Raw genomic sequence first — 15584 nt, 5'->3', positions numbered from 1 at the left:
AATTATGTTTTGGTAAAAGTTTGGGTCTAAAGGAGACAAGTGTTCATGGGGCCTTTAGTACTTGGTAGTGGGCACAACGAAGCAATGATGGGGAGTGAGTTGCATTACACAATTAAGTAATGCACTACATTATTTTAAAAGTGATATGTGAAACAAAATTCTATTCAAGTTTGTAAATTTAGCAAATGGTGTTTCTTCTCTTTATCTTAGTTTTTATATACTGATTATTTGATACAAAAATTAATGGTGTTTCTACTCTTTATCTTAGTTTTTCTAATATAACAATCATTTTGTCATATTCCATTAATGCTCATTATAATCATAAAGATAAAGTTGACAATCTCTCCACTTTTATACATAGGAACTTTTATCGACATTGTAAGAAAACATTTTCTTCTTATTTATTTTGTTTTTTTTTTTCCTTTTTTTCATTAAAACGCTATTAAACGCAGATTAATTCGTCAAACCAACTACAATTAACATTATCCTCCTTGTCGCTGGTGTGCTCAATGACACTGTTGCTTCAATTGATTTTGTTGCCGTTGAATTTCAGCTTTTTCCATGGCATTTCCATTCAAAACCCTAATTATCTACTTCCATTGACTTCTTTCTATAAAATTCTCACTACAAAACGGTTTTCGTGATCCGATTATCAGTTAATCCAACGATGAATCAACTACAAAGCATCCCTTCTTCTTCCGACGACGACTCTGGTTCTATGAACACCGCTCGACAGGTAACCGGATTTTCACGCATGTTAATTGTACTATTATCTTCCTTTTTTGTGTTTCAAACTTTTGCTTCTGTACGCGTATTTGCATTAACGCCATGATCATAATCGACAACAATCGCATGTGTTAATACTCGTAAATTATTTCGATTGAATGCGTATTGTTACGATATACGGTTGAAGAATCACATGTTTATGTCCAGACTTAATGTTGATCTGTGTAATTTTGAGGAAAAAAATTTCAAGTTGTTGCTTTCAATCTGTCAATTAATAACAGATACGTCAACAAAACATGTCTATCATTCATTTAAAACTAGAATCGTGATCATCCGATGATTTTCTCGTTTATTAATCCATGCTCATAGAAAGAACATCACATAAATCAGAATTTGATCGTCTAATCGCGTTCAATTTTGAGCCAATTAGTGTTCGAACCTTTAGATGATATGATACATGATACATAAATGTTTGTAAACAGGTGTTAGGCATTTTAATCTTCTGTACTTATTGTTATGCTGTTGTGTAATCCATGGATTTCTGATACATAAATTTGAGATGTGAATTTGAATTATAGAGTGCAGGGCAAAGCCACATAAGTGGAGAAAGTGGTAATTCAATGGTAATGGGACCAGGTTTTGAAGGCTCGCGTCATTGGCATGATGTATTCTGGCTAGGGATCTTTCTTTTGCATTTAGTATTAGTAGGTCTTGCACTTGGGGTACTTGGACTTAATAGATTTAGAAAGAAAGATAGACTTAAACTGGATCAATACACATACAAGTTTCTTGGAAATGAAGCTGATTTAACAGAAGACTATTGGCCACTTTATGCCATTGCTGCTGGAGTTGGGACACTTCTTGGATGGGCTTGGTTGTTATTACTTGGTTCACGTGCAAATCAAATGATGAGGATTTCTGTCCACATATTGACTACTTATCTTGCAGTTCTTAGTGTTTTGTGCTTTTGGGGCAAAATGGTCTTTTGGGGTGTTGCTTTTGCTATCGGTTCTGGTTTGCAGTTTTTATATATCATATCCGTCATAGACAGGTAATACTCAAGACTTAGACTTGTATATAATATAACTATGTCAAAAGTTATTGCTTTTATAATTGATGATTAGAATAATCAACTGATATGGGATTTGCAAGCATGTAGATTACTCTATTATCCTCTACCACTTCAAATTATTATTTTGAATGGGAAAATGCAAGAAATAGCAATGTAGTTTTTTTTTTTTTTTTTTTTTTCTTATTATAGCATTGTACTTCAAACTATTTCTTATTAGAAAATTGTACTTAAAAAAGTTTACACATCACAGCAATGGGAATCCTGCTGATTTGAATTATGATGACATGTACATGTGTGAATTGTGATATACTGCTGACGTGGAAAAAAATTGAATTTTTCTAGAAATCTGTCCATATTGTATATTTAATAAAAAAAAATTATCATCAAAGTTTTGTATCTTAACACATCATACATTGAATCAAACATCTTTATAATAAACATAATTCCATGAATTTAACATGTTCACAAAAGATCACTATTTCATGTTTACACAAGTTAAACATGTTCACAAATATTTGATGCCATGTCAGCAATATATTACCTGTGTACATCCTATGTGGACAATGACATTTCATAAAAACCTATTAACTTGTTCCATGTCATCATAATTCAAAAACATTTCAAAGTACAATGCTTTACAATGCAATAACATAAGGAAAAACTAAAGACTAGCATTTTGCCTTCTTATGAAACAGTAACAAAAGGATTCAAATTCAACACAACACAATCTTTTTAAAACACACATCTTGATTAAGTGTTTTTTTACCTTGTATTCAGACTTCCATTTACCATGTTGGTTTTACAAAGAGCTGTAAAAATGGTATGGAGGCTACCAAATGTCATGAGAATAGCATGTGCATTCATGGTAATCATGTGTCTATGGTTATCCCTATGGTCATTTGGTGCAGCCGGTGTGGTGGCTTCAAGCATTGGTGATGGTGGACGCTGGTGGCTACTTGTGGTGAGGTGGCGAGTTTTACTTATATAAAAAAAAAAGATTCTTTTAATTTGGACAAATTTGCCCCTCATGTGATGACAATTGACATGTACAAATGGTGTTTACTTTGTAGGTTTTGTCAGTGAGTTTGTTTTGGACAGGGGCAGTTCTTTGTAATACTGTTCATGTTATAGCATCTGGAATGGTGTTTCTTGTGCTTATCCATGGAGGTCAAGAAGCAGCATCAATGCCTAATAATCCTTTGATGCAATCTTTGAGATATGCTGTGACTACTTCTTTTGGAAGCATATGCTATGGATCACTTTTCACTGCTGCTATTCGAACACTTCGGTGGGAGGTAAATATTTATATTTTAATTTTTAAATACTTTTCTTTATCTATTTGGTTGAATGGAATGGAATGATAAAAGGAATGGAATAAACAAGGTAATGGAATGACTCAGTGTCATTACATTCCATGATCATGTTTGGTTGGTCTATAGGATTGGAATGAATCTTCAGATGAATTTTTTTATGTTTCATTAAAATGTAATGTATAATTTTAACTCTACTTTGTACATTATTAAATTATAATTTATAAATTTATATTAAGAAAATGAAAACAAATTAAGGGGTAATCACTAAAATGACCAAAAAGGCTGGTCTTTTATCATCATTTGACCACCTTTTTACAATTCTTCATAAAAAAGTAATTTCCTGAATTTTTTTATTATTTATTTCGTGAAAATTATGTCATTTTGCGATATAAAAAAACTGCAATTTTTTTTTGATGAATTAAAATTTTTTTGCAAAATATTTGGTCATTTTAGTGATTAAAAGTCCATTGAAACTCAAATAAGATTGTAATAAAAAAACAAAATTTCAAGTAACTTTTATAGAAAATATAATGGTTACTCTCAACTGAAGTCAAGAAATTTAAAAAAGAAAAAGAAGATTTTTATTCATTATAAATTACATAAATAAAAATCGGTTACATTGAAAATTTACATTCCATTCCATGATGGAATTAAATAAAAAACACCTCCTACCTAAGGAATGAAAATCAACAAAAAGGGAAGGAATCACATTCCTTCAAGAATGGTCCATTCCATTCCATCACACAAAACAAACAGTTTCTCTCATCATTCTAACGGAATAAACGATTCCATTCCATATATCAGATTAGGGGATTCAGATCAAAAATTGGCAACAATGAATGTCTTCTATGCTGTGTTGACTTCCTCTTTCATCTAGTTGAAACCCTTGTTCGTTTCTTCAACAAATACGCATACGTACAGGTGCATATGTATATATTTATATTTTTTCAAAATCATTTATAGCATCCAGCTTTTCAGGCTTATTAATTTTATTAAAAATTTTTAAAACTTTTAGATTGCAGTTTATGGTAAAAGTTTTAATCACTCAGCAAGAGACGCATGGGAGTTATTCCAATCAACTGGTGTTGAAGCACTTATTGCCTATGATTGTTCAGGAGCTGTTTTACTAATGGGGACGCTTTTGGGTGGGCTTATGACCGGAACTTGTGCTGCTGTTTTGACCAGGATTAAACATTCTGACCGTGTCATCATGATGGGGTCCACCGCAGGGTTATTGGGCATGATCTTGGTAAGTAAAGGTTAAACTACAAATGACCATTTTGCCCCTATCTTCATCTTCTTCCTCTCCTTTGTGTTCATCAAGAACCACTGTTCATGTTACATGTAGATGGACAAAAATGAATAGACAAGGGCAAAAAAGTCATTTTACATACTTAATAAATGGTAGGGACGAAAAAGGATACAAATGCATTTTTTAGGGGTGAAAAATGTTCAGGTTTTCTCGTAAGGGACCCAATCCGTAAATTTTGACAAACCACTAGTTTTTTGTTCTAAAAGTTAAATTATTTACTTTCTAAACATATATTTAGAGAAAATTACCATTTTAGTCCCTAAGTATAGCTGATTTTTTAAAATTTTGGTTCCAAAAAATTATCTTACAGTTTTGCTCCTCGTTTGAGGTTTTATAAAGTTTTTGGTTCTGTTCCAAATAAAATGACTATATTTTTGGGACCAAATTTGCAAAAATCAGTTACACTTAGTGACCAAAAATAGTCATTTGCAATATGGACCAAAAACATTACAAATCTTAAATAAGAACCAAAATTCCAAGAGAATTTTTTGGGACCAAAATTGAAAAAAATCAGCAAAATGTAGGGACCAAAAATGTATATTTCCAATTTATTTTATAATATGATATGTTTTGTAGGTTGGATTGGCGATGGTGGTGGTTGAAAGTGCGGTTACATCGATATACATATGTTATGCAGAAGATCCATTGTTGATACACAGGTGGGACCCAGAGTTTTTTAACCAGATGTCAGAGACGCTGCACGAGCGTCTCCAACATAGAAGTTCACGAGGAACTCAGGTATTGAACCGGAATCGACCTGTTGTTGACCGTATACAAGAAACAATTACCGTATGATTTTTTAAACATTTAGTTTTTAACTTTTTTGAGAATTTAATGGTCATTTTGTTTTATAATGTATAGTTTTTTGTTCTTATGTTTGGGTCATGATCTAATTATTCACTTTAGTAAGAAACTAAGAATGATTTCAAATGTTTTATTATCATATGATGTAATGATCGTGTTTTTTTTTTTATTTTTTTTTACCATGGATAACGTTTTAGGTCAGTAAAATTGTTTATATATAGACCATTTTGGTTAAATATTCTCATTGCTATAACAAAATCATAAAATATTTCTCATTTTAAAGAAATATGCAAAATATAATATATATATATATATATATATATATATATATATATATATATATATATATATATATATATATATATATATATATATATATATATATATATATATATATAGAGAGAGAGAGAGAGAGAGAGAGAGAGAGAGTTAGGTTCAAATGTTTTTGACAAGTATTGTGTGCCTTCAACAACCAATCAGAATTAAGAAAAAATAAATTCAATAATAAATCATAAAAGGGTATAATAGTAATTTTAATTATGATAAATATGGTAAATAATTAAAATCATTAATACCCTTTAAATATGGAAATTTTGTTAATAAACACTACAAAATCACAAAACAGATCCCTTTATTCGACATCTTCCTCTTCTAACCCTAGCCCAAAGTCGACTCTCCCTGTTTCTCCTAAAATCATCGTGCACCACCACCATCATTTTGTTCTCTGTTTACAAGCCCCGAAAACTTTTCTCCTCTTCTTATTTCGACACCACTAGAACAGCAGCACCACCCCACACCACGATCGAACCACTAGCTTTATGAATCGGAGAACCACTAGCAGCGAAATTTCTAAGGTTTGTTCACTTGTTGCTGCCGAGAAGATGATAACTTTTGTGAGTTTTTTTATTGTTTAGAATTTCATAAACTTCATCTGTATCTATGTGCAATTCATTGGATGAAATTAATCCAACTTCATCTATTTCTTACTTTTGTGAGTTTTTTCATTGTTTAAAATTTCACCAACTTCATCTGTATACATTTCACAACTCGTTGGATGAAATTGGATTAAATAGTTTGTCTAATAATCATTGAGTTATATTTGGATTAATTGTTGTGTTTGTTCCTTTTTCTTCTATTATGTTACTCTTATGCACATAATTCAGTGTATCACAATCTCGTTCCTAATTGTTTAATTCATATGGACATTATAGATTTTGATAATGTAAACACCTTCAAATGTTTCATTTACAAAGAATTTGGTTTATTCTGATAAAATTTTAGCATTTATATGTTGATAATGCATTCTAATAGAATTTTACTGTTGCATTATAATAGAATTTTACTGTTGCATTATAATTTTTAGTTGATAAGTGTGCATTCCAATAGAATTTTACTGTTGCATTCTAATAGATATATTTTGCCTGAATATATTATATGTATTCTGTCATATTCTATATATTCTACCAGAATATATAAAGTGATAGTTTATTGCAAGTAACATGTTTTTAACCATTATTAGTTTTTATTGTATTTATGATAGGAATTGTTGGAAGAATGCGTTGAAGACCTAATAGGAATAACTTGAAGAATGAATATAGTTTGATCATACCTACAATTTAAGAATGTTGTTATATTTTAAGAATTTTATTCATTTTTGTTGATATTCTTTTAAAATATATATAATTATATTAAAATGTATAAGACTTTTAGTCTGTAAGAATATGTATGAATTTATATTTAAGTTCGCATGTATAAAAATATATTAGAATGTTCTTATTTTTCAACCACAGATTCAAAAATTTTGTTATTCTTCAATAAATATTCTAATAGAATAGAATTCTGAAAGAACACCATTCTAACAAAAAAAATATTCTGACAGAATAAAATCGGTTATATTTTCAAATTATGTTATAATTAAAATTGAATTAATTAAAAAAATTCAGATATTTAAAATTATGAGAATTAATTATCCCTAAAAATCCGAAAATTTCTTTTTATAATTGTAGTTAATTGTCCAAAATACCCTTTTGCTAAAATTTGTGTGATTATATGGTACATGCTATCCCACTGTAATATGATACACTCTCAAATCATGTTCATTGATTAATTTCATCCATTGGTCCAGATCTATGCATTCTGGCACACAATAGTTAGTAAAAACAAAATAACCTAACCCTATATATATATATATATATATATATATATATATATATATATATATATATATATATATATATATATATATATATATATTCTAAACTGGTCCCCATCGTGTGTATTTCAGGAAAAAAAATAGCTAAGCTATATTCTATATAATTAAATTCTTAAATTCATAACCCAAATATAAATCATACAAAATTTTCGACTAAAATATTACAATAAGCCAAAAATTGCGCCCAAATTGATAATTTTGGAACTTATTTATGTAAACTAGGCCCAAAATATATTAAAAGAGAAAATTACAAAATTAGCCTAATACCTTAATTATTTTGTGGAAAATAGCCAAAAAAACGGAAATTGCAAAAATAGCCCCTAAGTCGCAGATGGAAACACCCCATCTGTGATTTTCCATGTCCATCTGCAAATGTACAAGTGCCTAAAGCACGGCTATGCTTTAGGCACTTGTACATTCGCAAATGGATTAGTCCATCTGTGATTTTGTGAGTCCATCTGCGATTTCGTAATAGGATTGTATAAAAACATTTTTTTTTCCTTCATTTTTCAATCACAAGTTTAGGAAAACTCTCTTTTCCTTTGACGATTTATTCCACAAAATTGATAATTTCTTCAACAATCCTGAAAATATGGTAAGATTTTAACTCATTTTATGTTTTAATCAACATTTATTTAATGTATGTTTTATTTATTTATTATTTATTGTATTAGTTTTTGTAAAAGAAAATCAAACTTTATTGTTTGTTATTGGATAATTTTGTTGTATTTGATAGATATAATATTATTTATTAGTATTCTTGAAGTTTTAATGGTATTTTGTTAGTGGTTGTATGAATGTACAAGTATAGATTGCATAAAATGTGTATTGGCTTGTTGTACATTTAGTAAAAATGTTAGAATATGTTGTTTTTTTTTTAAGTTGAAAGATGAAAAAATTGTTCCAAAATCATGTATAATTGCATTCATGTAGTTTGTTTACAATAATAATTACAATACTATTGGTTAGTGGTTGTTTGTATAGTTGTCGTAAAACTTGAAAATTTGTATATAGTTGTCGTTTAAGTTTAAAAATTGTTATAGTTTGTTATTGTTTTTCAGAATAAATATAGAAATTATTGATTGAATGTTGGTTTATACTTTGTTTATGTTTGTAAATTGAATGTTGGATTAGTTATTCCATTTAATATCCGAATATTTTTAAAGAAAATAGTTGTTTAGTTTTTAATTTGTTGTTGTTGTTTGCACCATGATTATAATAATTTCAATGTGAAAGTTATTGTGAACTTAAAATGATCGGGGTGTAACATATGGGAAGTATTTGAGGTGTACATGGTTCAAGACGCGATATTTTTAGACGCACTATCTTTGGTTACTTGTTGGACGTCCCTCATTTACAAGGGGACGAATTGTTGTTCCACAATATGTTTCTTCATCAGATACGGTCGGACGATGTTTTATCCCCAGATGGCATAAACCGGTTATATTTTAGAGTCGGGTATACGAAAATGACATATGGTCCGGAAGAGTTTTGTTTGATAATCGGGTTTAATTTCGGCGAGTATCCCAAAAATATTGGCAAAAAAGTGTTAGAAAAAAAAAGTTACTACTAAAAAAAGAAATTTATTGCGTGAACGTCTATTTCCGAACAATACAAATAGTTCGGTGAAAATTGGTGACCTGAAAAGTTTTATTTTAAATCATCCATTCTTAGAAGCTAGCGACGATGATGCAGTTAGAGTCTGTGTCTGTCTGATATACGTTTTATGTGAAGGATTTTTGGGAAAAGAAATAAACGATTGAGTGCCGCAAGACTGATTTTTTTTGCTGAGAATTTGGATGTGTGGAACAAGTATTTCTTTGTTTACTTTGAAAGTTTCATATTATTAATGTTAATTTATATTATAAATAATATTTTTTTTGGCGGTTCTGCTTGGGGTAGCTATTTGTGGGACTTTACCTATGTCGACCTTGAGGATACGTGGACAAGATAGATAAATATTTATTACTGTCGGAGCATGGTCAAACTTTTAAATACTCCGTTTCAGGATTTACGGCGCCATTTAGGGTATAAAAATTTATTATTATTTGTAAGAATTTATTGATATGTTAGTTATTTTAATTTTTATCATGTGTCTATGGCTATCCCTATGGTCATTTGGTGCAGCTGGTGTGGTGGCATCAAGCATTGGTGATGGTGGACGCTGGTGGCTACTTGTGGTGAGGTGGCGAGTTTTACTTACCAAAAAAACCTTTTATTTAGGATAGATTTGCCCTTCATGTGATGACAATTGACATCTACAAATGATGTTTTAATTACTTTGTAGGTTTTGTCAGTGAGTTTGTTTTCTACAAATGGGCAGTTCTTTGTAATACTGTTCATGTTATAGCTGTTCATGTTATAGCATCTGGAATGGTGTTTCTTGTGCTTATCCATGGAGGTCAAGAGGCAGCATCAATGCCTAATAATCCTTTGATGCAATCTTTGAGATATGCTATGTTATGGATCACTTTTCACTGCTGCTATCCAAACACTTCGGTGGCAGGTAAATATTTACATTTAAATTTTTATTTACTTTTCTTTATCTATGTTGTTGAATGGAATGGAATGATAAAAGGAATGGAATGGAAATGGAATGAGTCAGAGTTATTACATTCCATGATTATGTTTGGTTGGTCTGTAGGATTGGAATGAATATTCAGCTGAATTTTTTTATGTTTCATTGAAATGCAATATAGAATTTTAACTCTACTTTATACATTATTAAATTATAATTAATAAAATTTTATGAAGAAAATGAAAACAAATTAAGGGGTAATCACTAAAATGACCAAAAAGGGTGGTCTTTTATCATCATTTGACCACCTTTTTACGGTTCTTCATAAAAAAGTAATTTCCCGGATTTTTTTTATTATCTATTTCGTGAAAATCATGTCATTTTGCAATATTTTTTTGAAGATTTCTCCAAATTTGTGTGAAAAAATAATATTTTGCTAAATAGTTTGTCATTTTGTGATTTAAAGCCCATTGAAACCCAAATGATATTGTAATAAAAAACAAATTTTCAAGTAACTTTTATAGAAAATATAATTGTTACTCTCAACTGAAGTCAAGAAATTTAAAAAAGAAAAAGACGATTTTTATTCATTATAAATTACATAAATAAAAATCGGTTACATTGAAAATTTACATTCCATTCCATGATGGAATTAAATAAAAAAACACCTCCTACCTAAGGAATGAAAATTAACAAAAGGGAAGGAATCACATTCCTTCAAGAATGGTCCATTCCATTCCATCACACAAAACAAACAGTTTTCTCTCATCATTCTAACTGATTAAACGATTTCATTCCATATATCAGATTAGGGGATTCAGATCAAAAATTGGCAACAATGAATGTCTTCTATGCTGTGTTGACTTCCTCTTTCATCTAGTTGAAACCCTTGTTCGTTTCTTCAACAAATACGCATACGTACAAGAGCATATATATATATATATATATATATATATATTTCAAAATCAATTTATAGCATCTGACTTTTCTGGCTTAAAAAATTTTATAACTTTTAGATTGCAGTTTATGGGAAAAAGTTTTAATCACTCAGCAAGAGACGCATGGGAGTTATTCCAATCAACTGGTGTTGAAGCACTTATTGCCTATGATTGTTCAGGAGCTGTTTACCAAGGCTATGGGGAGTGGTCACACCCATCTCACCGGAAAAGTGCTGCCACATATGCGCCATGTCAGCTTCACACCCAACCCACCACCAACCCACTAAAGACTGGAAATGGTTACCACTCCACAAATTCTTTTTTATTTTTATTTTTTGACCATTATATTAATTAAAAAACATAATTTATAACATATATTAATTTTTTAAAACATAAAAAATAAGAGCACATTTCATTAATTAAAACATAGAAATTTAAAACTTAAATTAGTAAAATTAAACATTACATTGTCTAAATAAAATAAAAATCAAAAAACATAAAAAAAACATAGAAAAATAACATTACATTGTCTAAATAAAATAAAAATTAAAAAACATTAAAAACATAGGAAAATTCTAATCGTCGTCGTTGTCGTCACCGGTATCATCCACATCGTCTCCACCATCGTCATCCTCCTCATCGTCACCATCGTCATCATCGTCGTCTTCACCGTCATTTTGCCCTTGAAATTATCGTTCTCATATGTATTCGGTCAAATTGTGATGTGTTTCACGGTTTTGTATTTCCAAAACCCTTGAGAAGTATGCCGGACTCCCAACTTGTATTACTGCGGGTGGGTTAAGTATATCGTTTGTGGTATATGAGCAAATAGTCATACTCTCTTTTTCTATTATCATGTTATGTAAAATAACACAAGCAGTCAACACGGTTCTCAATTTTTCTCTGTCCCATGTTCGTGCCGGATGTTTGATTATGTGTCACCTTTGTTTGAGGACTCCAAACGCCCGTTCTACATCCTTCCTTGCAGATTCTTGTGCTAACTTGAACATTTTCCGTTTATCGTCGGTCGGAAATGTGTATGACTTGACAAACGTAGCGTATTCTGGATATATCCCATCACCTAGGTAATACCCATATTTGTATTCATTTCCATTGACAACATATGACATTTCTGGTGCTTTGCACTGTAAAATATCGTTAAATATCGGAGACGCTTGGAGCACATTCAAGTCATTGTTTGACCCGGTCATACCAAAGAATGCATGCCAAAACCATAGGTCATTTGAAACCACCGCCTCCAAAATAACAGTCGGCACCCCATGATCACCTCGCGTGAACTGGCCACACCACGCGTTGGGACAATTTTCCCACTCTCAATGTGTACAATCAATGCTACCAAGCATCCCTGGAAAACCATGTTTCGCTTGATGTGCGGAATACAACTGTTCGACATCGCTTTTAGTCGGATGTCGCAAGTATATGTCACGGTAAAGCTCTATGACATACTCACAAAATAAATATGTACACTCTCAACCAGTCTTCTCAGACATTTTCAGATACTCATCTGATGCGTCTGCGGTTATACCATATCACAACTGTCTAAGAGCGGCCGTACATTTTTGTATTGTGGTAAAACCGCGTTTACCTCTAGCATCCCATCGTAATTGAAAAAATTCATAATTACGTGCCAAATCTCTAGCGATACGTAAAAATAAAGTTCTACTAATACGAAAACGTTCTTCGAATTTAGATAGATCATATAAACTATCAACGGCAAAATAATCACGTACCAAAAGTTCATGTGCCGCCTCTCGATCCCAGTTGATCCATTTTCTATGCTTCTTGTCGACGTTTGAACTTTCGCCCCTCTCACGTACCACGTATCGTGCCACGGATAACAGCGTATACAAAATAAAATCGTCATCGGAATCATTATCATCAGAAGACGAAATAATTGGAGGTGGAAAATTATCCATTTTTTGGTTTGATGTGTGTGTTTGTTTTGAAAAAATGTGGGTGTGGTTTAGTGGAAATTATGAATAAAGTGGATGTATATATTGAGAGAATTTGAAAAATTAAATTTTTTTTTAATTTTATTTTATTATTATTTTTTTAATTAAACGGTCATATTATACCGTTCGAAAAATGAATTGGCCAATCAACAGCGTTGTCTTCGTCCGTCTTCTGCCTCACGTCACACGCAGCCCAACAGACTTGGGGGCGGTGTTCACACGTGGGAGAGGTTGCCACCTCAGCCCAAGACGCGTGAAACTACCCCCATACCGGGTAGCCTAATGAGGATGCTTTTGGGTGAGCTTTATTTATCCCTACCTCATTTCCACTTATTCCTACCCTATAATTATTACTTTAACTAATTAAATTAATGAATATATATACTTTTTACTAATCATTGATACTTTTAATAATTAAACTTATTTACTAAAATATTATTTAGTTTATTTATAGATAATTTAATAATACTATTTTAATAAAAAATATAGAAATATTTTTATTTTATTAAAAAAAAAGTTACAACACAATGATAATAAAATAATATTTTGACATAACTTCTAATATAATATTTAGCTAATTAAGGAAAAAAAAACAAAGTTTTTTTAAGGTAATTCAAATACACGAACTAAAGCTTAAATACATTGAATAATGTAATAATGGTTTATCACGTCACTTGATATATATTTATGATTCATCTCCTCTTTTTCTTTAATATAATAATGGTTTCAATATCAATTTTATTTCTTTAATAACTTTAATACTTTCAAATTCACCCCCTTACATTTATATAGAAGTTAAAGGTTAATACCTTTTATTTATTAAGCTTTTAGTACATATCATTATTAATCTTTTATATTAATTTGACGAAAAGAAAAACGTTTAGTACTTTTGAATTATACTATTTGATATTTTTGAAAAAATTATATGTTTGGTCCTTTCTCTCTCTCTCTCTCTCTCTCTCTCTCTATATATATATATATATATATATATATATATATATATATATATATATATATATATATATATGACCAAAAATATAATTTTTTCTAAAATATCAAATAATATAACTCAAAAGTCCTAAATGTATTTTCGTCAAATTAATGAGAGAGAGAGTGTGTGTGTGTGTGTGTGTGTATATATATATATATATATATATATATATATATATATATATATATATATATATATATATATACATATATATATATATAGGGAGAGAGAGAGAGAGAGCTAAAAGTATTTTTAGAAACTGAGAAGGATATAAACTCTAAGTAAGATCAAATTAGAGGGCTATAACTATAAATATTAAATATTAAAGAGAAATGGTTAAATGGGCACGAATTCGTAGATACGTGAGACAATTGAAAGATTCCATCACTTTCAAAGTCATTTTAACAACCTTTTGTAAAATTAACATTTCTATTATTTGATTGGTTGAAAATCTTGAAAGCGAGTAATATTAAAATATATCACCTAACAAATAATTATTAAGAGGGTAAGTATATAATATCAGGGTAGGAATAACATATCCTTTTTGGGTGGGCTTATGACCGGAACTTGTGCTGTTGTTTTGATCAGGATTAAACATTCTGACCGTGTCATCATGATGGGGTCCACCGTAGGGTTATTGGGCATGATCTTGGTAAGTAAACGGTAAACTATAAATGACCATTTTGCCCGTATCTTCATCTTCTCCCTCTCCTTCATGTTCATCAAGAACCGGTGTTCATGTTACATGTAGATGGACAAAAATGAATAGATAAGGGCAAAAAAGTCATTTTACATACTTAATGGCTTAGGTGTTAACTTAAACGGTAGGGATGAAAAATGATACAAATGCAATCTTTAGGAGTGAAAAATGTTAAAATTTTCTCTTAATGGACCCAATTCATATATTTTAACAAACCACTAGTTTTAGTTCTAAATGTCAAGGCCAAAATTGTTTATTTAACTTTGTAAACATATTTTTAGAGAAAATTACATTTTTGGTCCTTAAGTTTAGTTTTTAGAAAATGCTGATAACAAACATAAACAAACCATCGCTATCATAAAACAGGATAAAGTTTTCTTTTTATCGTAATCCGGCTTTAAAAAGTTATTTTTAGAAATAAAAATTGTAGTTTATGAACCATTATGATAGTAATCGTAGTTATGAATTATTGTGATGAATAACAAGTAGTGAATCTTGAAAAAATTGTATATAATAAAAATAAAGAATTTTAACTACTCCATTAAATAGAAATTAATATATTGTAATTTGATGATTAAAGATATGTTCACTTACATTTTCTTTCTTTTGAGTGTACGAATCGTTTAATATATATTAAATATATGATACAATTTGAAGCTGGATATTACGTTTAATATATCTATTTATTTGAATATTGCAAATGCTGAAGTTCTTTACGTCCGGTATTTTTAAGAGTTTTAAACATGATAAAACATAATTTAATGTTATGAGTTTTTAACTCATATAAATTGAAATCATGTCTAACATACTACGATCACTACTTTAAAAATGATTCCAAGTGTTATTATATTACTAACAATAATGGTCCTCTCCACCTCCTCCTCCACCACCATCCCCTTCACCACCACCACCATCCCCTCCACCTTCAATATGGTCCCTAATGTTGGTCATTGCATGCCAAGAGAGTGTGGTTCTTCGGTGTGCTATTGCAGTTTCCGGACTGGGAATTGTTATAATAATCGAAA

General features: G+C 30.2%; 1 protein-coding gene and 1 pseudogene across 1 annotated transcript; both read left to right on the top strand.

The window, feature by feature from the left end:
- Positions 1–313: 313 nt before the first annotated feature.
- Positions 314–5396, top strand: LOC111904560 (uncharacterized). Its single transcript, XM_023900313.3, has 7 exons — positions 314–736; positions 1305–1777; positions 2576–2759; positions 2869–3093; positions 3916–4032; positions 4127–4360; positions 5000–5396. Exons 1-7 carry the CDS (start codon positions 668–670, stop codon positions 5216–5218), a joined length of 1521 nt encoding a protein of 506 aa, XP_023756081.1. The 5' UTR covers positions 314–667; the 3' UTR covers positions 5219–5396.
- Positions 5397–9529: 4133 nt separating this feature from the next.
- On the top strand, positions 9530–14580 carry LOC111904607 (protein PNS1-like; annotated as a pseudogene).
- Positions 14581–15584: the final 1004 nt, after the last annotated feature.

Source organism: Lactuca sativa, chromosome 3 (genome assembly GCF_002870075.4).
Source record: "Lactuca sativa cultivar Salinas chromosome 3, Lsat_Salinas_v11, whole genome shotgun sequence".
Lineage (NCBI taxonomy): Eukaryota > Viridiplantae > Streptophyta > Magnoliopsida > Asterales > Asteraceae > Lactuca > Lactuca sativa.
This window is presented reverse-complemented; position numbering and strand designations above follow the sequence as displayed.

What these genes read in the sequence shown, in the direction of transcription:
- LOC111904560 (XM_023900313.3), top strand. Translation starts at nt 668, where the DNA reads ATGAATCAACTACAAAGCATCCCTTCTTCTTCCGACGACGACTCTGGT. An exon ending in CTATGAACACCGCTCGACAG is followed by an intron (nt 737 to 1,304) that starts GTAACCGGATTT and finishes TTTGAATTATAG; the next exon opens with AGTGCAGGGCAAAGCCACAT. An exon ending in GGTTATTGGGCATGATCTTG is followed by an intron (nt 4,361 to 4,999) that starts GTAAGTAAAGGT and finishes TATGTTTTGTAG; the next exon opens with GTTGGATTGGCGATGGTGGT.